Genomic DNA, 25887 nt, shown 5'->3' on the forward strand with positions numbered 1-25887 from the left:
AGATATTTTATTTTATTTTATCTTTATAAAATCCGAGTCTATTAAATTTCCGGGATGTTAACAGACATTTTCATTTTCTTCATGTTTCTAGGAATTGTAACAGGGGAGCTCTCTTTTTAGCTAGATATTCCCATACTATGAAAGAAAGTGTTTGCCTCTTTAATCTCCTCCTTCAACTGAATGTGGGGGAGGAAGATGGTTAAAGAATATAGGTTGTTTTTGTTTTTTGCTATCTTTTGTTCCTTGTTTCGTTTCGAGTAATATTACAAACATTTATTCCTTAAAAAAAACAAGAAGAAGATGTAGCCTCATGATTTAATGTACTCTCTATATTTTAAATTATAAAACACTTTTATACAAAATTCAACATGGTGATAAACCTCATTAAATACACTTAGTAATTTTATTTTTTATAAATAAAAATAAAAACTACCAAAATACCCTTCATTTAATTAGACCAAATCTACAATTAATTAGTATTGAATATAGAAAACTGATAATATTGAAATAAGTCTATTTAATGAAACCTTAATCTTCTTAAAGTGTCTTATATTTTTTGACATTGAATCTCCTTCAAAAATATTTTATAATTTAGGACGAAGGAAGTATCATGTATAATTAGTTGAATTGAGTCATTGTATACATGTTTCAATTTCAAATTATATATGATATTCAATTTTAAATTTAATCTCAGTTGTAAGGAGTAAATGTGTTATAGTTTTGCTTAAAATTTGGATGTTGAATATAGAATTTGAGATAAGTTTTAAAAAAATAAAATACCAAAAGATAAAAATTCTAACAATTCAGGCTTTCGAGTTGATTTATTATTTCAAATTGTTGGTAGAGCTTCTTTATTTATTACTTTTGTGTATTTGGGCTTTTTCATATCAACCTAAATAAAACTCGATCTGCCCAACTCTGGCTTTTTTATTTTATTTTTTATGTTAAAAAAAACTCAGTTTGTCCAAATTGCCAAACTCTTGGCACTAGGCATATGAAATTAAGAAATATTTTATACCAATTAGACATGCTTGAGATATTTTCTTGTTGGTTAAAAAATATACATGTTTTTATACATTACGTTCGTTTCAAATATTTTAAATTAAGGCAAACACAACTAAGAAAAACAATTAGGTAGTTATAATTTTGAATTATTTTAACTTTACCCTTCTTTGGTAATAATTAATTATTGTTACAGAGGAGGCAAATAATTTTTAGAGTAAAATATAATGAACTCTCTTCCACTTTGTTAAATTTACGAAGACATTCTCACTGTTTTTAAAGCCTACAGTTTAATCTAATTTTTAATATTGTCAGAAATATTTTATTTTAGATAATATATATGAGTAGATAAGGATATTATGGTTCAACATATGTGATTTATTCTTTATTTGAAATGAAAAGAAAAGTTAAGATGAATGAAAATGGAAGGAGAAAAAAAAAGAAAAGAAAAAAATTAAAAAAAATGTTATTATTTATTCGTTTGGATAGACAGCAGAAAATAAGAGAAAGAATAATAAACAAGTATTATAAAGACTATAATGTCCTTATACTAAATTAAAATATATCATGTTTCATACAATTATGGTTGTAAAAATAAATTGAAAGCAGAAATTATATCCAAATAAACATAATCAAATTAATTTAAAATTAAATTAGTTGTTAAAAGTGAATTTTAAAATTATTACATTTTAAAATAGAATAATTTAATTAAAATGTTATTCTTACCTTTAAGTATTCAAATGTGGGCACTTTATTTAATGTAAAAATATATATATATATATATATATTTAAACACCTTATTTTTAATATTTTGACACTTGTTTTCTTGTTAATAGCGCAACTTTCTAGATCATACTCTCTCCGTTTAAAATATAAGGTATTTTTTAAAGAGTTGGATGTTTAAAAATGTAAGGCATTTTTAATTTTTGAGATATAATCATTACCTTTTTTTCAAAAATGCCCCTATTGATGAATGACTTTATATTTATTGTAGGGCGTTTTATAGAGATAAATATGAAAATATAAGATTAGTTTGAAAGTAGATAACTATTTTATTGAGAATAAGATTTAATTAAAAATGCTTTATAATTTTAAATGGAGGGAGTATGTCTTTTCTGTTTTAGCTTTTTTGTCCTAGACTCACTGTTCTTCTAAGGTATTATAACTATGGGAAAATTACATTCAAGGATTGCTGGAGGAATCTATTTACAAACAAGGACCAAATAATTATGAAATTAAACTGCAATATCAATAGACCAAAATGTAATAATTTTTAATGTGAAAAAATAAAATTGCCCCTCAATTTTTTTTAAAAAAATCCTCAACCACCAACCACTGGAGCTTTGACACCAATCACTAAACCAGCAAGGGAGGCAGACTACTTTTTTTAAGGTGGCCAAGGTGGGATTTGAGCCCACATTCTCTTGGCTACTAAAAAAATTATTAGCCACTAGGCTAACAAATTTTTTCAATTATATAATGCAAGATTTTATAGATATATATAACTATGTTAATTTTTCATGCCAACATTTATTAGAAGCTCAATGGTTACTTGTCATTTTACAATTCGCTACTTGTTAAACTACTAATGAGACTTGTTAAAAAATTTGATACACACTGATTTTTATCAATACTTACTTGTTTTTATTACTAGAAATGATAAATTTCCATTAACAATTTAACAAGTAACCGTTTGTAAAATGACAACACTCATTACTAGCTTTGAAAATTTCTCTTAATAACTTGACAAGAAAATTTTAGCAAAATAATAAGTTCTTATGAGCTTTTAACTTATAAAATTTTAGTAATAAAAATAAGTAAACATTTATAAAAACATTCCACATTAAATTTCTTTAACAAGTCCCCATTGATGATTTAACAAGTGATCATTTGGGAAATGACAAGCCCCATTATGTTTAAAATTTGCTTTCACTTTTCATGTCAACACTTATCAAGAGTTTAATGGTTACTTGTCATTTTATAAATGGCTATTTGTTAAATTAAGTAATGGGACTTGTCATGATAAATTAAGTAACAATGACAAGCCCCATTACTTAATTTATTGTGCTAAAATTTTACATGTCAAAAGTTCGTAGGAACTTATTATTTTGCTAAAATTTTCTTATCAAATTTTATAGAGAAATTTTCAAAGCTAGTAATAGGATTTGTTATTTTACAATTAGTCACTTGTTAAATTATCAACGGAGATTTGTCAAATAAAATTAATGTGGAGTGGTTTTTTTAAATGTTTACTTATTTTTATTATTAATATTTTACATGTTAAAAGCTCATAGAAACTTATTATTTTGCCAAAATTTTCTTGTTAAATTATTAAGAGAAAATTTTAAAACTAGTAATAGGGCTTGTCATTTTGCAAATGATCACTTGTTAAATTATAAATGGGGAGTTGTCAAAGAAATTTAATATGAAATAATTTTTTTTAATGTTTACTTATTTTTATTTCTAATATTTTACATATTAAAAACTCATAGAAACTTATTATTTTACTAAAATTTTCTTGTTAAGTTATTAAGAAAAATTTTTAAAACTAGTAATGGGACTTGTCATTTTACAAATGGTTACTTGTTAAATTTTTAATGAAAACTTGTTATTCCTGATAATAAAAACAAGTAAGCATTTATAAAAATCAGTATATATTAAAATTTTTTAGCAAGTCCCATTAGTAGTTTAATAAGAAGTCATTTGTAAAATGACAAGTAACTATTGAACTTCTGATAAATGTTGATATGAAAAGTGAAAACAAATTAAGTATATATATAACTTTGCATTATATAATTAAAAGGATTTGTTAGCCTAGTAGTTAACAATCTTTTTAACGGCCAAGAGGATATGGGTTCAAACCCCACCTTGGCCACCTTAAAAAAAAAATAATTTGCCTCCCTCGCTAGTTCGGTGATTGACGTCGGAGCTCTGATAGTGATCCAACTACTATTGTTAGAGTTCAAATGGCTTATTCGGCGGGGTGGTTGGCCACTGGCGGTTGGTGGCTGAGGAGCTTTTAAAAAAAATTGAAAGGCAATTTTGTCTTTTGACATGAAAAATTAATTACATTTTGATTCCTTAGTATCACTGCATAATTTCAAAATTATTTATACTTATCTATAAATAGATTTCTCTAGTAGTTTTTGACTGTAAATTTCCTTATAATTATTTCATCACATTTCTTATTTTGATCTTAAGTTTGTCTTATATTGCTATCTTTTTTAGTTCTTTTTAGCACCGAATCTAGTCCAGTCTTTCCCATATGTTCCAAGAGGAGTAGAGGACAACAATTAACATTTAAACGAGATCCGTGAAGAAAAATATATAGAAGTGAAATCGAAACCTATTGGAAGAATAGCGTTGGCAATTTAGGCTTGGAAGAATAGAACTGATAATTTGAGCCAAATCTAATGGACTAGCCTGAAAAACTTAGGACCAAGTTTTAAAAAAATAATTTTTTATCATTCCAGCCTATTCAGGAGGGTCTATTTGGGAAAATTCAGGCGGCTTGGCCCGAATACTTAGAATATAAAAAATAAATTTTAAAAAAATAAAATATAATAAATATTAATTAATTTTTTAAGTTTTATGTCCTTTTATACTAAAATATCATATATTTGAGTGCATTACTATAGTTATTTTTTAAAAAAAAAAAAATTTATATTTTCATATTTTTATTATTTTTAATCAATAAAATATCTCAAAATAATATTTAAAATAAATTTTAGGAATGATTTTTATATTTTAAGATTCAATTTTTTTAAAATTTTTTTTAGTCCTATACATCATTAGCATATCCAAAAAATATATTTTATATTTTTTTATAAAAATAGATAATTAATTTTAAATTAAAAATAATTTTAAAAATAAAATTTGGGCATGTATGAATTTTTGACTCTACTAGTAGATAAAAATTATTAATAAATTAAAGTAAATACCCCTTATATGTAGGGTTAAACAATATAAAAAGTTAAAGAAAAAATAATTACAAAAATAATATTTTATTCATGATTAAATGATTTTTTTTATATAATATAATAATGGGTATTTTTTCATATTTTTAAAAATAAAAATATAATTTATTTAAAAGTTATTAAAAATTTTGAACTAATCGGGGCAATAATTTTAAATCAATAGTCTAACCATAATTAAATTGAGATTAACTTAATCATAATTTAAATAGTATAATAAAATTAAAATGTATAAAATATTTATATATGACTATAATAAGAGCAATATTTAAATAACTAAGATATTAATTTATAAGTAAAGAAAACATTTATGAATAAATTATACATAATATAATAAAACAGTAACAAAACTACTTAAATACAAAATTGATAAGTTATTATTTTTTATTTTATTCTTTTAAAGTTAAAATAATGTTTTATACTTAACAAAATTATTTACAAATTAAAATTCATTTAAAAAATAAAAAAATTATTTTTAAAAATTTTTGGATAGTTGGGCTAACCAAAATAAACCTGAAAGTGTTAGGAATGAACTTGGTTATATAATCTTTTTTAAAAAAATAAGATATTTTAAGACTAATTTGAATAAGTCCAACCTATTTAAATTACCGACTCTATGAAGAATAATGCAACAAAGAACACACCAGAGAAGAAAAAGCTGCTGCCTGTGTCAAAATGGCAAAATGAAAATATAGATAACATATAAGAGAGAAGAGGGAGTGAGAGCAAATGGTGGGAATTTTTTTTTTTTTCAAAACCTCACCACAAAACTTGAAAAGAAAATATAGTGAGTTTTATTTTTTTTTTTCTCTTACTTTTTTTTTCTCTCACTTTTCTCTCCTCATTCAAATGAGAAAAGATTTATTTTTTCTCCTATTTTCCTGCTTTCCTCTCATATTTTTCTCTCTATCTAAACATAGCATTACTAATTAATTAATAGTTAGATGAATGAAAATAAAATTTTAAAAATAGAAAAGATGTTTTGCATTTTATAACTATTGATTCTAGGGACATTTTAAGTATAAATTAGTTATAAATTGTGAAGATTTTTATAATATAGTTTCTAAGATTTACCGCTAATTAGCTTTCAAGATTTATAAAACTTCTTAAAATTATAATTGATTTGCAACTTATATTCTAATTTTATAATTAAGATTTTATAATTAACAAGTTACAACTACAATACATTACTATTGGAAAAGGATATTTTTATCTATTTATATTTTTCCTTAGTGTTTCTATAATTATATGTTTTTCACAAATTTGTAGTCTCAGTTTATATATGATTTCACTTTTCAGCCCTTCTATTTCATTCTCTCATTAATTTTTTTTAAGACATAGGTTGAAAAATTAATTTTTTTAATCACTTACATTATTTATTTAATTAATCATTGAAATTATTTTGGAAAACAAGAAAGAGCATGAGAAACTTTATTATTATTTATTGAACGACATGGACATGGCTCATCCACCAACAAATTACAAGTAGTAGTGATATGAAAAAATGATATTGGAGCATTCTAAATAAAACCTCTCTCAACAAAATCCGAAAACGTAAAACTAATCTCTCAGGAATCGAATTATGAATGAATGAATAATTGGTTAGTTTGGTTTAGAGAAGAAGTTGTTGACAGATGGCATAATCTCAGGACGCCTGTTGCGGAGAAACTTCCTTAGTCCATGTTCCTTATACTTCTCACCCTCTGCGAAGTTCTCGAGCACTCCTGCTGCTCTATTCTCTTTTAGTACCCTGACCATAACATAACCAAATCACCTCTCATTTCACAACACTTTTAAATTTGAGTGTATCATCATCAATAATCAATAACTATTAAAGTTCTAATAAGCCCTAATTTGGATTGAGACACAATTAGACATTAAATACGAACACCTTTTCTAATATATTGATTTTCATACAACCAATTTTTCTTTCTTTCTTACCATTTTCATTGGAATTTTTATCCCATACATTCAAGTTGTCCTTTCAATGTTGTTTACAAATGGAGGAAACTTCGTAGGCCATAACAAATAGTAGCATTTTATTTTTCCTAACAGACACAAGTTGAATTTACCAAGAGAACTAATTAAAGATTTAATTATGTTTACATGTTTTTCTCTAGTATCAAAATGGTCATTTCATTAGTGCATAAGAAACTCATGATAAGGACGAAAAAGGAAACTCATGCGTCTATTAACCAACGCTATCAACTTGTTCATGTATCTTCAGCACAAAACTAAGCTGGAGTTTAGTGTATTAGAAAGGCCATGAATGCTTTCCACAGTGACAATTTTGGTTGCGCAAAAGTATTTGAAGAGAGTACATTGAGAAACTTATTACTGAAGGATTAACATCAGAGGGACTTTTCACGAATCAAATTGATACATTCACATTATATCTGGACTAAATAGAAAAAAGAACTTATCATTAACTATATTAATTTACTGATTTATATATAAAAACAGCCTTGGCTGATGCAGCTATTGTGCAGAGGAAACAATTTAATCTGAAATAAGAATAACAAAGCACAAGATATGCAAAACAGTCATCAATATATGCACCTGACTTCAGGATTGGTAGTGATGTTCCTGATAGTTGCATGCCGCAGATCCCAACGGCCACACTAACTGAAGCAAAAAGAGGGTAAACCTATTCGCAATACAAGAAACAGGACGCATTAAGAAAATCATCACGTTTTATGCCAAGCATTTCGTGCTCAATCTTACGACTACAATTCTTCCTGACATTGGCTTCTTAAAGACACGAAACACAAAATCGAACCAAGGATCTTCTCCGAGATTTACAAGCTTGATGAGAAAAAATGAATCATTGCTCCTAAGAAATTAACCGATGAGTTTTACGATTTAAAAAAAGAAAAAAGAGAAGAATCTCCGGAGCTATGACTATAAAGTTACGATTCGGATCAGGCGATGCAGCATGTAGAATAGCTGAAATCGAATTCGGATTTTCAATCATTTTCTCGGGAACCAAACAGGATGAACATTGATGAAAACGATCGAATAATTAGAGACAAGGGAAAAGAAGGGAAGAAGTACCTCGGGCTTCAACCATCTGGAGGCAGCCATTTGTAACTAGAAGAGAATAAAAAAGCAGGAGATGCGAGAAAAGAGAAAAACGCAGAAGGTATAACTTGCCTCCTCCAAGAAACTTGAAAGGAAGCAAGAAGGAGAAGAATGAGCTTGGATGAAATTGATGATCAACGGAGTCGAGTTTATATACGTAAACGGCTCGCCAATGTAACGGAGTTCCATGCAATTTCCGTGAAAATAGAAAACGGTGTGTTCTAAAATGGTTGGTATTGCACCAGTTCTTTCTTTCTTTTTTGGGTTTGACCAATTTTATCATTAACTATTTTCTTAATTCTTGACCACTCGTTCTCGCCACTTCTTCATTTTGGCTTTGTAAGACATAAATAGATTATATTCTAAACTTAAAATTAGTGCGTCATCATTAATAGACATGATTGATAAAATACATGTCTTTATTATAACTAGACTGAATCTCATATGTTACATGAGTTTGATGTAAAATGATAATCTTTAAAGGACAATAATTGATGTCTTGTTTCTGTACAAAATACACACAATTACACACGCTTCACTTAGAGTTTGAAAACATGAGCCAACTCGAATCATATAAATTAGCTTATATGAGTTGAGAAAAATGTGAGTTATATTGGATTTAATCTATTTTTATATAGATTGAAAAAATCTCAATTCAATCATTGAGGATTGGCAGATTAAATAGACCAACCTGTCAACCCATTTATTTTTTTTCATGAATTTAAGGGGAAAACATACCTAAATGATGAGTTCTAGTTTGACATTCATTCAAAATTAATTTAAGATACACCAAAATATTAATATATAATGTTTGAATAAAATATATGAATTAATTCAACCTAAAATTTTTCCTCTCTTCCTTTTTTAATTTTTTTAAAAATAATATGGGTTATATAGGCCAACCCTAACCTATCATGATTAACTTATGGTTCGAGGGTTATATGGTCCACACCAATCAATTTTTTTCAACCCAATATGACCTTTATGATTGATTATTTGGACCAATTCATATAACCTGACTTATATTTTTGGCTCTAGCTGCACTAGTTATTGGAGGAGAATGAAAGAAATCCTAAAGAAGAAAAAAAATTCACATTGCCACATGAGTAATAACATTTCTTTTGGAAGAAAGTAAAATGTTCAGTTTAGGAAGAAATTTCATTTTAAGGCTTTATCATTGAATGAATGTTAACTTTATCTTATTCTCATCTCATTCAGTTAAGGAACAATAGATTTACTGATTTCTAATAGAGGAAGCAATTTTTTCCCAAACCATTTGTCTTAATTTCATAATGCACATTTAATTAACTATCTCTCTGGAATTAGAGAAGTAGTTAAGTTATTAATTTTGTTTATGTTTTCTCTTATAGTTAATGGGTTTAAATAGAGATAATATTGACAAATTTAATTAAAATCTCATCAAATACATTATATTAAGGACAACAAAAACATTGTAAAAGGTGCCTTATGATAAGGAATAGAAGAAGTACATTTTTATATTTTAATATTTTGAGAAAATATAGATTTTGATCCTTAAGTTTTTCTCCATTATTGATACGGCCTTGAATTTTGATTTAAAATAATTTAATCTTTATAATTTTTAACCTAAAGTAACTTGGTCCTTATTTTAGTCAATGCGACTCATTCTCTATAAATTTTTAACTCAATAAACTATTAGAATTGAGTTGTATTAAGTTAAAATTTAAGGACTAAATATATAATTAAAAAATTAAGGATTAAAGATTATATCATCTCTAATATTTTATACACATGTTTTTTTTTTTGAGAAAAATACTTTATAAACATGTGAAGTAGTATTTGGCAACAATTTTCTGGGTTCTTATTGAGGATCAACTAATTCCGAACATGTTGATGCATCAATTTCTTTAATGTTTCAGTGGTCGTTTCATGTTCATGGTGTCCAAGTTTCATTAACTATCAATTTGACCGCTGATAAATGTGACGAATTCAACCAACTGATTTATAGGTTCTTTTTGCCCCCATTGCATGTGCTCTGTTGTCCGTAAGTAACTTCTATGATTCTAAAATCTCCATCAGGTCACTATTTATAAAATATTAATTATATCTGAACTTCAGGGCCTAAATACCTAAATAGGTCTACTTAAATTTTTTTAATTAATATGACTACCTGACTAGATTAAATTCGAGTATAGTTAGGTTGAACTGAAAGTAACTCTTACAAAAATATTTTCTGTATTTATAAGAACTCAAATTCTAAACCTTAGGCCTCATTTGGTTCATAGGAAATAGGATTAGGAAAAGGAAACAAAAAATGAGTTTTCCTTTACTTGCTTGACATGAAACTTGATTCGTGGGAAACTATTTTCAAGGAAGAAGCCAAAATTTGGGTTCCTAAGGCAGAGCTCCTTGGAACCCAAATATTAGGACTATCGTGTCCTTATTAAAACATCACAATTCTAAATATGCCTTTCTAAACTAAACCCAATCCTTCAACCATTTTTCACATTGCACTCTGGGGCTAAGAGGGAAGTTGCAAAGCAGATGCCGGCATGATGGAGTGAAGATCTAGGCAAGGTGTGAGGTGGACATTGTTGTGATAGAGGTTTGAAGACATGTTCAAGCCATGCAATGAACGTTTAGAGTGATAACGATGAAGAAGATGAAAAGTTAGGTGAATTGCGATTCAATTGCGATGAGATTGAAGGTTCAACTTCATCTTAAACTTCAATTCAGATTGCAAATTTAAAGACGAGCAATGAGGGCATATTGTGATTCAGATCAAAGGTTCAAAAGTCACAACAACCCACAATGGAAGGTTTGAAGATTTTGTAGTTCATGCTCAATCGATTTTGCTTTTTTATATTTTTAACTTGCATCAATCTGATGTGCATTGCAGATCTGATGTTTAGGGGGTTATTCTTGTTCATGAGTTTTAGATCTATTTATTGTATTGGCTCTTTGCACTTTAGATTTTTTTTTTTTTTTGTGGATAACTTGAATTTTTGGGTTGAGTTTTGGTAAATTTTAGCCATGGAAGAACAAGGTGGAAGAATGAGGAGGTGAAGAAGATGAGGGCGTTGTTGACTTTCTATATTTTTAAGACATAAATCAAATAAAAATAATATGATGATTCCATGTATATTTTTCTATCATACTAAACAAAATTTAAAAATACATTTCTATTCTTTTTCTATTTCCATTTCCTATTCCTTTTTCACTTCTATTTCTCTTAAAATAATTCCAATGAACCAAACAGGGTCTTATATTTAAAAAATCATAATTCCTTCTAATAGGATTGATGCCTACTTGGTAGATCCCCTTAAAATTAATTGGTATTAACAAAATAAATAACAGGGCATAAAAAAAAGGTGAAGTTTGAAGGTAAACTTATTTGAGATACTATCAAATACTAAATATGTACACCTATTTTAATGAAGATTTGAATATTAATTTATCACACTATAAGACAATAATTTTTTCTACTAAACCCAACCGCAGTTAGTATAGCCTGGTACAATTTCAACAAAGGATCCATCTAGCCTTTTGATATCCCAGCTCAGTTACATGGATGAGAATTGTGGGATGCTCCATTGGTGAATTGAATAGACACCGACCCATGAATAATGTCGGTTGGAAAAAAGGAAAAAGAATAAAATTAAATATTGTTATGCCGAAGTAATTATTTTTTATTTTTCCCTTTTAAAATGACTATGATTCTCCATGTATTAACCAAGGTAGCGGATGCAATTCAGGCTATATATAGCAAATATCCATGTACCTCTTCTAAAAAGAAGATAATCAGTATGCTTTCCATTTATTATAAAAAAAATGATCAATATCTTTTGTTCGGACCCTAATAAATAAATAGTATCTCGTTGATATGATAACATTATTGTTGATGAATGCTTTATAAATACGTCTAAAAACATCAAATCCTTCATTTGTGGGGGTGGGACTTGATCAATATCTTCCAAGCCTACGCCACAATGTCCATTGGTGGCGTCATTAATCACATGTTTCCTAAAGAGGTTAGCATTTGTTAAAAAGGGTTTTTGTTTTTAACCCCAATGCACTAACCATAAGAAGAAAGTAGGTTGACATAAGTTATATGGGTTGGTATGAATAACAAGTTATGAAGGATCAGGTAAGATGAGAAAATAATTGACTCATGTAAAAATAAACCTTTTCTAACTTGAATCAAATCACTTGTGAATCAAATGAATAAATTCTGATGGGTTAGAATTGTCTCATTTAATCCATATTATTTATTAAAAAATTAAATAAATTGAAAATTTAAAAATGGATAGAGTTTTGAAAATAAATCCCAACCGACAAGTAAATTTTAAAATGAATTATGATGAAATTATGAATTTTTTTAATTACATATATATATATTTATATGTTATATTAAAACATCTCATTTATATGTAAGTTTTAAAAAATCATAAAAAAAATACAATAGTTTGGTGGGTTAATCTTTAACCCACCAATTCATGAGTTGGGAATTTGCCAACTCATATGAAAATGGGCTAAACTCAGCCCAATTCATGTAGTGTAGGTTATAATTTTGATGTAGTCGTTCCTTAGCCTTAACTCATGAAAGCAATTTCCACGGCCGGATTTGATGCGCTCAAGTAGATCATGAATGTGTCTTGAAACTTCATTTTGAGCTTAACAAGTCGAGAGAGTCTCATGCCACGCAATCTCTTGCCAAATCTATTTATACTATGTTAAATCCATAACCTGAAAACACACATTTTGGAATCTGGCCCTTTTTCATTCGTCATTATTTTCTAAGCATGTAATTGCAATAATTCTTCCGTCATTATTATATAATATATAAGTTGATTATTTTGACAATTTTGTGTCCAGAAAATTAGCATAGGATTATTAAATTATTTTTTGATATAGCAAGATTATTAAATTCAAGTTCATTAGGGCAAGTAGGGTTAGTTTTAGAAGATTTTGATTGGTAAAAAATACAAAATAAAATAAACGTATATCTTTATTGTAAAATATCAGAGAGCATAAACAATAATCGGGAGAATCAGAGAAATCAGCGAGATGTGAGGATTCTGATCATTTGAAATTTAAAATTAGAAAATTAAAATCAAAACAATAAAGATGAATTTGGGAGGGAAATGAGAAGAAATTTTTTGAAAACTTATACTGAAAATCCAGAAGATATTATTTAAAATTTTAATTTACTCCAATGAAAACATTATATATAAAATAAACTATTAGAATGATTTTCAAGTAACATTTTTTTATTTTTAAGTATGGAATCTTTCTGGCAAAAAAAAAAAGTATGAAACATCTAACCTTCAATAAAATTGATTAAAAATTGTTATATCAAGAAACAACAACATGGCTATAGCCAAAGGCTACCATGTGGTTGAACTAGAAGAAACCATGTGGTTCGACGTGAGGTAATCACATGGCTTAACCAAAGGCAAGCTTGCGACTGTATTTATATATTTCAGGTTATAAAAAAAGGGCTCTACTGTTTTTATATATGTGTGTGTGATATATCGGGAAAAAAAAAAAGACTCTTTATATATTTTTAGAGATTTTATGAAAAGAAAAAAGCATTTTATTTTTTTAATAATAAGAAATGATTTATTATAATCTAATGATTTCCATATTCAACCCAAATATTATAAAATCTTAAACAAATATTATAAAATTTGTAAATATTTATTTTTTTAAAATTATTTTTATTTATATGGAAATAATAAAATTAAATTATTATGCACTGATTTTCTTATTATATAGTATCAGTCCGATCTTCATATCCTCATTAATATTATCTCTCATATTTTACATTGATTATCTTCTTAAGCTTATCATTAATTTTTTAAAATAACTAAAAATATAATTTCTTAAGATTCTGATGATTTTTAAAAATAAATAAAGATCTATAAAACTTTCATTTTTTAAAAAAATTAATTGGATGTTCATTAAAATTTTGAAACAGAGAAAAAAATATGTTTTACAATAAAATAAACTCTTATTATTTATTTTTATACTAATATTATTTATTAATATAATAATTATAAAAAAATTTGTAAGAAAATTGATATGAAAATTCATATTTTTAATATCAAAAATGCTTTTTAAAAAATATCTAGTAACTAACCTGGAAAATTAACCGTATTTTAGAAAATATTTTTTTGAGATGATAAATTAGATAGGATAACTTACTATTTGATATTGAGTATATTATTAATAATAAAATATTAAATATCACAATCGAAATTTCCTCTTTATTTATAGAGACAAAATTAGTTAAATATAGGAGAGAAAGTTTGGCCTATATTTAGTGGAATCAGGTTACTAATACTAACAAACTCTGAACAGATTTTAACAACATTATCGCCTTTCAGTTGAGCGTAAAAGTAGGCTAAAAAGTTTTCAAGCAATTAAGGGTTCGTCCTCATCTAATTTTCAGAGTCTCACCTGTTTTCATCGACTAGCCAGCTGCACTCGCACGACGGATAGATTTATATATATATATATATATATATATATAAATCGAATTGTATTATTTCTTGATTAGAATATAAACTAGATAATGACTCAAGCTCAGACACCACCAGCTGCGGCTGACAACGGAGGGGCTAAACAGCTGGCACCACCGGTAGTGGCGGCAGCTGGTGATGAAGCAGCACAGAGGAAGAAACTGGAGGATTGGCTTCCGATCACCGGATCCAGAAAGGCAAAATGGTGGTATTCGGCTTTTCACAATCTCACAGCCATGGTTGGTGCTGGTGTTCTTAGCCTTCCTTTTGCCATGTCACGTATGGGATGGTACGTACCTTCTATATATCTTTAAAATCTCATCGGTTCATGATCGAAAGACATGTCATTAGTTAAATTTATCTTCTTTTTTTTCCCACTTCTCTTCTCACTGAACTGTGTCGTTATGCTGAAGATTTATATCCTTTTCTTCAGTTATATTCTTTATATGAGAGTTCTTTCTTTTTTTTACTGGTTTTGATTAGTTTGTAAAGGTTTCAATCACTTGAAAGACTTCTGCAAATTATTCACATTGTTCGGTTTTGAATCTTTCAAATTAAACACAGTCTTATTGTTTGGTTGTGATAAAATTGTACCGATTAGATTAAGAAGGAAACTCTAGAAATATTAGGTTTGTTTGTTTTCTATATTTCAAAACTGTTTTTTTTTGTTTTTAAAAACAAGAAATTTTAAAAAATTGTTTGTTCACGTGTTTTTGATTCAATTGTTTTTAAAATTATTTTTATTTTTTATTTTTAAAAAAAAAATAAAAACAACTTGAAGTTTTTTCATTTTATTTTCTTATTTTTAAAATATTATTAAAAATGATAGTTACCTTAATTAAATTCTATTATAAATCATTACCATTAACCTCTTATAATCATTACTATCAGTCTGTTTTTTAATTCTAAAATTATTTTTAAATTAACATAACCAAATGAATTTTTATTTCATTTTGTTTTGAAAATAATTTTAAAAATTATATTACAAAACAGTTTTTAAAAATAAAAATCAAACAGACCCATATATTCTATACCAATACTTTGCAGGTAACTGCTAACATAAGGCTTCTTGTTGACATATTATATTATATTATATTATATATATATATATTTTATGTCAATACTTTGACAATTTCACAATATTAGTTCAACATATTATTAATAGCTGAGTGATAGTCTTGTAGCCTCGCGCACTCTAAACATATATACCTGTTTTTATTATGATGCCTCACATTGCATGCTACATTTTAAACTTTCTGGATCTTTCATACGGACCAGGGTTCATGATGATCATAGTGATGATGAAACTATCGACAAATATTCATATTTTGTTTGCTTTTAACACATCCTTAGTTGCCTTTTAACATTGAATTTCAACGTGTTAATAGCTACCATATATATTTATTTCAAGGTTTTATTCTGTTAGAACCAATTAATTTTAAATCAAATCACATTAGAGAGTTGAACAAGTGCAATTCAAGTTTTGTACAGTTTTTTAAACACGCCCGTAATTACATGTGACATATATACATATTGCCTTCACACATTGCGCGCGCGCACATCCATCACACCAATCAGGGACGTCCATGATCATAGTCTATATCAATAATTTGCTAATTGAACAAATTTTAGTTCTAATAATACTTTAAAAAATATTAATTACTATCTGGTCTCCATGTGTACTTTAAACATGTACACTCGATAATATTGGTTCTGATGCCTCACATTGCATACGTACATATGTTTCCCTCTACGTTCTAGAATTATTTCAGGGTCGGTCCATGATCATAGTGAAAAAACTAATAACATGGACAAATATTCATATTTTGTTCATCAGTTTTGAACACGTCCTTGATTACAAGTGACATACATGCATATATCATATATATTGCCTCCGCATTGTAAAAGTTTCTGGATCCCTCGTATCCGACCAGGGTCCATGATGACAGTGAAAAAACTAGCATGGACAAATATTCATATTTTGTTAGGGTTTTGAGCACATCCTTGCATATGTTGCCTCAGTATTCTAAAATTTCTGGGTCCGTGACTAGGGGTGAGCAAAACCGAATCGAAACCAAAAATTGAACCGAATCGAATCGAATCGAATTTTGTCTATTTGATTCGGTTTATTTGATTTTTCGTTCGATTCGGTTTTTTTATTTTAAATATTTCGGTTGATCGGTTCGATTCGGTTAGTAAAATTTAAAATCGAATAGGCTGAACCGACCGAATTACATATAATTTATTAATTTATAAATTATTTTATTTTTTATTTTTATTTTTTTTTTATTTTAATAAAGAATAACAAATAATAACATCACTTGAAACCTCATTTCAATCAGTTACCCTCATCAGTAGGTGTTATGACTGAATTATGGGGCCATTATTTGATCATCGGTGTTTATTTGTGGTTGTTTATTTAATTATCCATGCCTTTATAATATTTAAGCTTCATGTCATATAAGTGTAATTAGAATGGGCTCATATTGAAAAAAAACGAATAAAAAAAAGGCCCAATTTTATAGTGTTATTTGTTTTAATATTTAAAAAATGGGCTCAATTTTAATAGCCAAATATGAAACCGAAAAACCGAATTAACCGATCGAATCTTTGTTCGGTTCAATTGGCTTATTCGGTTCGATTCGGTTTTTATTTTTAATATTATTCGATCGATCGGTTCTGCATATTTTGGGACCGAACCGAACCGATCAATGCTCACCCCTATCCTGGCCGGTGCAGGGGACCAGGGGTGGTGGTATTGATACTGTCATGGGCGATAACGCTGTTCACGCTGTGGCAAATGGTGGAGATGCACGAGATGGTGCCGGGGAAGCGATTCGACCGGTACCACGAGCTCGGGCAACACGCGTTCGGCGAGAAGCTTGGGCTCTACATAGTGGTGCCGCAGCAGCTGCTGGTGGAGGTGGGGACGTGTATAGTGTATTCGGTGACCGGAGGCAACTCTATGAAGAAGGTACATGATTCCATCTGCAATAACTGCCCCACCTTCAGGACCTCCTGGTGGATCGTCATCTTCTCCTCCGTCAACTTCGTCCTCTGTCACTTGCCTAACTTCAACTCCATGTCTGTCATCTCCTTCGTTGCTGCTGCCATGTCCATCTCGTACGTATATTTATTCATCTACTTCATCATTCATTCCATATTTTTCAATGATTGTGATGTCAACCTCACCAATTCTATTAATCAAATACATTAATTTACATATGACACGTGATGCATGAACAGGTACTCAACCATAGCTTGGGCAGCTTCATTGGCAAGAGGGGTTCAACCAGACGTGAGCTACGCTATCAAGTCACGCAGTGCGGCAGACGCCACCTTCAACTTCTTCACATCGTTGGGTGACGTGGCGTTTGCCTACGCCGGCCACAGCGTCGCTCTGGAGATCCAAGCGACGATACCTTCGACGCCGGAGAAGCCATCCAAGGGTCCGATGTGGCGGGGGGTCATTTTGGCCTACATCGGAGTCGCCTTCTGCTATTTCCCTGTTGCCATTTTGGGATATTACATCTTTGGCGACTCCGTCGCCGACAATGTCCTTATTGGTTTGGAGCATCCCAGTTGGCTCATTGCTGTTGCTAACATCTTCGTTGTCATCCATGTCATTGGAGGTTACCAGGTCAGCTTTGCAGTTTGCACTGTATTGCTTTCTTCAAATCATTCTAAATGCGTGTGTTATTATAATTCTGTGATAACTTGTTTTCACCCCACACCAGCCCCAAACATCAAGTTTAGAGTATGTCTTCAAATACAAAAAACAGATATGCACAAATCATCCACCAACAAGTTCCTTATATCAATAGCAGGGTTTAATCACATGACCTAGTAGGTTATAAATCTGAGCTTTCTTCTCTTTCTTATAGAGAAGAGAACTTAAATTTGAGGTTTCTAACGCTCTCTTTGTTGTCCCTATTAATGCTTAAAATCTCAACCCTTTATTTCAACTAATGGTGAGGGAAATTTCATCTAAATCTCCAAAATGAAGGACTGAGATATTAAGTATTAGAGGAGACAGCAGACAACTCAAATCTAGAAAACTCACGGACACTTTACAACCCACCTGAGATTCAAACTCACAACCTCTTCTATTTGTCATCAGATGTTTTGGTGCCATTGAGCTACTAAGACTTTGGCACCCTGCTGCCTACTTGGTGCACAGGAGACGCCTTTATTCATGCAGTCTTTATAACCAAAGAGAGATGGCTACAATGTTGTAACCTTCATGTTAAATAGAACTCAGCCTGAGCCACACACACACACACACACACACACACTCTCTCTCTCTCTCTCTCTCTCTCTCTCTCTCTCTCTCTCTCTCTCTCTCTCCAATTACAAGCATTTCAGAATCGAAGTTGATTTGAGACCAATAGTACTTTATTCAAGTGATTTGACTTTGCGGGTGAATAACAGATGAATTTTATTATATATTATTGTGATTAACTTATCTATCTAGAATTCGTAGTATTTTTTAAGGTTAAAATTGTCTTATGCTGTTAAATGCAATGGACAACAAACAGGTGTTTGCAATGCCGGTGTTTGATATGATGGAAACCTTCATGGTGGTCAAATTGAAGCTTCCCCCTTCCTCCATCCTCCGCTTCGTTTCTCGCACTGTATATGTCGGTATGCAAATCACTTGTATTGTGCATTCCTTCACAACAGTTCTTTAAATCTCAAGTGAAAAGATCTGGAGGGGGTATTAGCTTATGTTCAACTTCACCAATTTCACAAATTCTAAAAGAGTTCTGAAACAGCTTTAATATGCATTCATTTTATGGAACATAATGCTATCTAATCAAAACTGTTAATTATACTTACATTTATTATTATCATTATTTTTGCAGCGATAACAATGCTCGTTGCCATAGCTGTCCCCTTCTTTGGTTCACTTCTTGGATTCCTAGGAGGTTTTGCCTTTGCTCCAACATCATACTTTGTAAGTACACCCTAATTTATCTTTTCACAAATTATTATCCACCCATTACCTTGTATATTACGGTGAAAAAGATAATAAAGAATTAATTACAAATATGAGATGATGAGATCCTACGCGGCATGCCATGTCATCAAGACATTCAATGCCAAGTCATTTATGTAGAGGGAAGTTCAAAAAAAGAAATCCATATCCAAGAATTATTATGTGTATTTGGAGCCCAATTACATGCCATTGGAGGTCCAATACACACTTTTTCACTTGGAGGAGGTGAGGAGGCAAATTGGGCTACATGCCCCTTAGGACGTCACATAGGATCTCATCATGAGATTAACTTAATACATCTTTCAAGTATGCTAGAAGCAATGGATTAAGCCATCTGCTAAGTCTAGTTCTGTTTTTTGCAGCTTCCCTGTATCATGTGGCTTAAGCTCTACAAACCTAAGCCGTTTTCCTTATCATGGACAGTGAATTGGGTAAGTTTTAAATTGATATTACTGTGAAAATCCAATCTTGTTCAAGTGATCATTTTTCTGATTCAATATACTTATGCTGTTCTGCTCATGTAACGTTTTAAACAGACCTGCATCGTGCTTGGTCTTCTGCTGATGACGCTATCCCCAATTGGTGCTTTGAGGAATATCATCCTTTCAGCAAAGGACTACACGTTCTTCTCATGAACTGCACAGAAACAGGGTACTGGGATCTCACATTTTTACTTGGAGATTGCCTGAGCCATGTTGATATGATGAGCTATTGAGGAAAAATATGTGTATTCTCTGTGATGACGCCCCTATAAAGAACAAGATATTATTATTGTGGTGTTAGGAAGGTAGAATGAAGAGTAGGATTAGGTCTTCTTATGAATATTCAAAAGAGAATGATTTAGTTCAGTGGGATTTTTATTACTGTGACTTAGTAAATCCTTAGTTTAGTGGAACTTTATTTTATTTTGAAATTGAATTGTCGTCTATAAATTAGTTGAGCTTAGAAAGTTATTGTGTGAATATATTCTATTTTTAATAATTTATTTCTTATTAAGTTGTTTTGTTTTTTTTACAATTTATTAAATTTGCATAGTTAACTATTTTATATCAGGCAAGTACTTATTTAATTGCGATTATATTATTAAACAAATTAGTTGCTTTGATCAAAGTAAGTGTCCCAGTGATTTTTTTTTTTCGGTTGTTGTGAGGAATATAAATCTAAGGATTTTTTGTTTCTTTAGTGTAACATTAGATATGGACATGGCCACATCAACATTAGAAAAGAATTCCACCGATTTTTCTAACAGGAAACCAATAAAATTCTTGAAAGATACAGTTCTTTGCACACCCTAATAAAAGTGTTTCAACTTCAATTGAGACTTCTATTTCTATCTTATACCCTACCAAGCATCACATATATCACAAATTGAATGTTATATTCGGAATCTCCTCTTACATCATGTATGATATATCTTAAATAAAAATATTATTCAAAGTTAACTGCACAGCTGAGCTCTAACAACATATTGCTAATTCTTTAAGTAATTAAGTTGAGATTAAAAATATGCTAAGCTCAACAACAGCTCCAATACAATCTAAGGGAAAAACTATCATAAAATGAAATACCACACAAATGCCACAAAGCGGAATTCTAGATTCTGTGGCCAGTAGGACGAAGTGTAGATTATTAGTGAACCAGATTGCTACATCACCATCCCTCCATCTATGGTCAATACCTGGAACACAGCAACTTTGATCTAACTACATACTCAACTGATGAATAAAAGAGGAATACAGGCAACCATAGAAATCTAAATTAGGCCCAATCGAGAGAGCTGCTCTTAATTGGATACAACAATGCTCAAATTTGATCCAGTCAAATAGCTTTAAAAATAATAAATTGACAAGACAATTATAAGACTTAGCTCATCTGGTATCCTAGCATGCCATAAATTGGTTAGTTTAAGCGAGAAAATTATGTTTTTAGAACAATAAAGGCAGTATATAAGCTCACCTGTCCAGTGATGTAACTGGCAGCAGGATCAAGAGCCAAGAATTCCACCAGGCCAGCGACTTCTTCAGGTTGGCCATATCTTCCTGAATCCAAGTGGAATGAGTTAATTTATCAAGATTGTCTTAAATTACTTATCAAGTAAAAATTACATTTAGATATTTTCTTTCTCCAGAGCCTGAAATATATATATATATATATATTTTGGATCACTGATGACTCACCCAAAGGAATTGCCTCCAAAAATTTTTTCTCAATGTCAGGTCCTAGTTTGGCAGTCATGTCAGATGCAATAAACCCAGGGGCAACCGCATTAACCTGGAAGGAAATGCTGGGTTATAAATCATCAACTGGAAACTTGAATCTTTGATACTAAGGCAGAAATACTTGAAGATTTTAGAGAATTACGTTGATGTTTCTTCCAGCATATTCCCTTGCAACAGTTTTTGTCAGGCCAATAACTCCTGCTTTTGCAGCACTATAATTAGCTTGACCAACATTTCCAATGAGACCAACAACTGATGCAATATTAATTATCCTTCCCTGAAATAATAGTAGAAGACTTAGATACGCAGGTTGAAAGCTTTAGAAACCACTTGCTGGTATCTTGCAAATCATGGAGTAGGAAAGCAACGGACTGACTATTACAAGATCAAGGATTTAACTTTCAGACATATTATCAAGTATAAATATAATGTCCCCCAATAATTCAAAAAAAAAAGAAAATATATATATATATATATATATAACTACGGTAACTTACACAAACATCATGATTAACATATGTTGTTCACAGTAAAGGGAAGTGTCAGAAAAGAGACTGAAGACAAGAAGTAAGAAACTGATGAATTGACAGAGAGGGCAAACAGAATGAAGGCCAAAAGGTTCCGTCAACAACATCCACATCCTCACAAAAAAGTGAAAATAATAATGATGATGATGAGGTGAGATGTCACCTTTTTCTTCTTCATCATAATTTTGGCCGCTGCCTGCAAAAGAAAAACCAGTCTAGCTGAAAAACAGAAGATCAAGTTAATTAACATGAAATCAAACTGTTAAGATACTTACTTGTGTGCAGAGAAAAACACCAGTGAGATTCAGATCAATGACTTCCTGCCATTGAGATGTCTTCATTCTCATTAGCAAACCATCTCTAGTGATTCCTGAAATTGGGATTCCTTATTTCAGTATAACGTTCACAACTGGAAGGTACTAGCACCAGATCTCTAATCCAAGTTACCAGCATTATTGACTAACACATCAACAGTTCCCCAAGCGTCTACTGCCTGCAAATTTGAAAGTCATAAAGCTGCCTCGGTAGGAAAATATAAGCTGATCATGAATATTTTCTCACAGTTTTGATCATAGACTCCGCGTCAGCTTCCTTAGAAACATCTCCACCAAATGTAAGAGCCTGTCCGCCAAGTGCCTCAATCTGCAAAAAATAATCAAATGTACTTACAAAATACAGTCAATCAGTAATGTCTGAAGCACTGGGTCAAATAACACAGATGATAAGAGCTGATTCATGATTACAATATGTCAACCATGATATCAAGCATGAGTTTGTATGAGTTTGTAGGATTGAAAGAACAAGAATGAAAATGACATTAAACGTCAAAATTATACATGGAAAATAGTGCACAGAATTTTCCTTTCGGAAATGGAATATTTTTTCCTCATCAAATCAGCCTGCATAAACTTTCTAAAGCACAAATTACATATGTTAACAGTAAAAGATCCTGAAACTGAAACTGAAACTGAAAACAAAGATTCACTTAACAATAAATAACCTTTTGGGGAATGGAAGCAGAAAAAAGTATTGCTCAATATCATATATAGACATTAAATTGAACAAATCATGCACTCGCCTCCTTAGCACTAAAAGTGCATCCCTTTCTTCTGGGGAAGAGCAAAAGAAGAACATCAAACAGCTGTGGATTTATAAATAATACCAACATCTAGCTTTAACTTATATCCATGATAAACATTTGACACTTAAGGATTATGCTGATCTTCATAAACAAAATTAAGAGTTGAACGGCATTGTTTGTAGGCTATCTGAGTTCCTAAGTAATATTGCATGAAAGAAAATGTATGGACGTAAATTGCATGAGATCTTCAGACTTGTGTTTTGTAAAAAGTACATACAGATCACTCCAGTACCAGATTGGCACAAAAATCTAACAAGTGGCAATAATTTGCTGACCAACAATACTTGACAAAATCTAGTATGAGTATGGTGCAGCAAGGTCCCAATATAGGTATTTATAAAGGCAGTTCTCTACCTCCTCGGAAACCTCCTCTGCTTCCTTGGATGACCTTGCATAATTAACCAGAACCTACAATAGAAAGGCCAAAAACTTTATGGGCAGACTTAAAGCTCATATGATAACATGAACAGACTTGGTAATAAAGTCTCTCATTTTTCTCCAGCTAGCTAAAAACACGACAAGCCAGCAAAATTAGCACACTACCAACAAAGTTTAAGCTCCTTCTTCCTCCCTAAGCCTCTGAATTTAATTGCCCAAAAATGATCAAGATCAACTTGACTTACCAAAGTTAATTTGACAGCAAAAAAATACCATTCCAGATTTACCATGCCACTTTACAGCGCATGAAAAAAAAACAATTTTTTGTTTCCAAACTGAAGAACTGTTTTTCTTGAATATACCAAATCTGTAGCAGTTACAGCTAAAAAATAATGAGGCAAATGCTTTTTTTTTTTCCTACCACTAAGGCACTAACCTTGCAACCTGCTTTACCCAAAGTCAATGCAATTGCTCGGCCAATACCTCTGGATGCTCCTGTCACAATAACAACAGGAGCCACCACATTCTGGGCCCTACGAGTTCCTGCTTCCTCGAGAGTAGCAGCATGGGCTCTTATACCTGAGCTTACCAATTAAAAACGAAAAACTCAAACGAAACGTCAAGCAAAGACAAACAATCCCATTCCCACATAAATTTCCGATGTTTGGACACTAATGTGGACATGCTTTGCTTCACCTTAAGCGAGAAGAGACCAATTCAAAGACTAAAACGGAAGGCAGAAATGAGAAAAGTGGGAGATCCTTACCAGACAAGCTTGATGAAGCGTTCGATCTGCAGTGAAGACCCAAAAGGGGACGAAGCTGACCCACTTTGGCTCCATGGATTGGAGAGCATTGGCGCAGCTGACAGGCTTTGGTGTTAACGATGCCACCAAACTTCCCTGAGAAACCGGCGGCTTTGAAAGCCACAGTATTGGAAGCGGTAAAAGAAGCCATGATAACACCGAAAAGCTCAAAACTGTGAAAATGGAAAAAAGAATGAGAAGTTGCGAAATGCAAATGAATCGGAGAAACTGATTGATCCTTTTGTTACGACGAGGAGCTTTGATAGTAACGAAGGACAGTGGGCGATGCAGACAATAATAAGACAGCAGTCCGAATCACCGCACTAGGCAAATAGTGTTATTTTTCATTCCTAACTCCAACTAACTACTTTCCCATCGCACCTAATATATTTAAACAGTATAAGGTTTTTTAACAATTTAATAAAAAAATGATAAAGTCAATTGACAACTCGAAAAAAAATAACAATTAAAATAGTTATCATTTTCTTTGTTAAGTTATTAATAAATAAAATATGTTATAATTTTTTAAAAAATCAACTACAGTGCATCAATGATTTCGGCACAATGAGATAGTAAATTCGTAGCCCCACCTATTGTGTTTGTAAATTTATGAGAATCACTTGTTAATGATTTGGGAGGATATGGAAATTTTTAATAAGGCTTGTAAATTGAAACGATCTCATGGTATATACTTGGTACGTGCATGTAGGACTCTATCATTATTTTTTTTATATACATTTCACACTTCCTTTTATTCAAATATGAACTTAGGCTCTTCATTATATTTTCAAAAATTTTGGGCATTTAATGTACTTTCCATTAGTATAGGGCTTTTGAATGTCATTTTCCCTTAATAATAACACTTTAGGACCCTTACTTTTCGAAAGCCAAATGAAGAGGGCAGTTTACCGATGTTAAAGTACTATTAACTAGACGTCGGCGAAGAAGAAGAAGAAGCACTACTAACTAGTAACCAGACATGTTTTATCATACAATGCACAAAATTTAAGAAATACATCATAACGTTAATTATTTGCAAGCTTTATGTAATTTTTTTCTCAGAAAAAAAAAATTCTGATATTGATGATTGCAACATTGGAACGTTGGTTCCAGAGTACAATAAAATGTATTCAATAGGTTTGGGGGGGGGGGGAACCTCATGCCTTCCTAAACAGTGTAATATTCTGTGGTGGAAACTTGGAATCATCTCTATCAAATTAATTCAATTTCTCATTTCAATTAAAGCTAACTTGCACCC

At 30.6% G+C, this 25887-nt stretch overlaps 2 protein-coding genes and 1 pseudogene across 2 annotated transcripts; 1 reads left to right on the forward strand and 2 right to left on the reverse strand.

Moving 5' to 3' along the window:
* Nucleotides 1–6427: 6427 nt before the first annotated feature.
* LOC129292180 (uncharacterized) lies at nucleotides 6428–8178 on the reverse strand (annotated as a pseudogene).
* Nucleotides 8179–14610: 6432 nt separating this feature from the next.
* Nucleotides 14611–20508, forward strand: LOC129293354 (lysine histidine transporter 2-like). Its single transcript, XM_054931266.1, has 7 exons — nucleotides 14611–14849; nucleotides 17300–17683; nucleotides 17807–18200; nucleotides 19099–19204; nucleotides 19426–19517; nucleotides 19922–19990; nucleotides 20096–20508. Exons 1-7 carry the CDS (start codon nucleotides 14614–14616, stop codon nucleotides 20192–20194), a joined length of 1380 nt encoding a protein of 459 aa, XP_054787241.1. The 5' UTR covers nucleotides 14611–14613; the 3' UTR covers nucleotides 20195–20508.
* Nucleotides 20509–20837: 329 nt separating this feature from the next.
* LOC129293355 (3-oxoacyl-[acyl-carrier-protein] reductase 4-like) lies at nucleotides 20838–24963 on the reverse strand. The gene is made up of 11 exons (XM_054931267.1): nucleotides 24591–24963; nucleotides 24261–24403; nucleotides 23801–23854; nucleotides 22867–22947; nucleotides 22753–22798; nucleotides 22581–22675; nucleotides 22469–22501; nucleotides 21921–22055; nucleotides 21737–21830; nucleotides 21516–21598; nucleotides 20838–21237 (listed from the first exon to the last, which is right to left on the reverse strand). The coding sequence occupies exons 1-11, from the start codon at nucleotides 24778–24780 to the stop codon at nucleotides 21205–21207; spliced, it is 987 nt and encodes a 328-aa protein (XP_054787242.1). The 5' UTR covers nucleotides 24781–24963; the 3' UTR covers nucleotides 20838–21204.
* Nucleotides 24964–25887: the final 924 nt, after the last annotated feature.

This window comes from Prosopis cineraria, unplaced genomic scaffold, assembly GCF_029017545.1.
Source record: "Prosopis cineraria cultivar Desert tree isolate PC_DT_omini unplaced genomic scaffold, ASM2901754v1 PC14, whole genome shotgun sequence".
NCBI lineage: Eukaryota > Viridiplantae > Streptophyta > Magnoliopsida > Fabales > Fabaceae > Prosopis > Prosopis cineraria.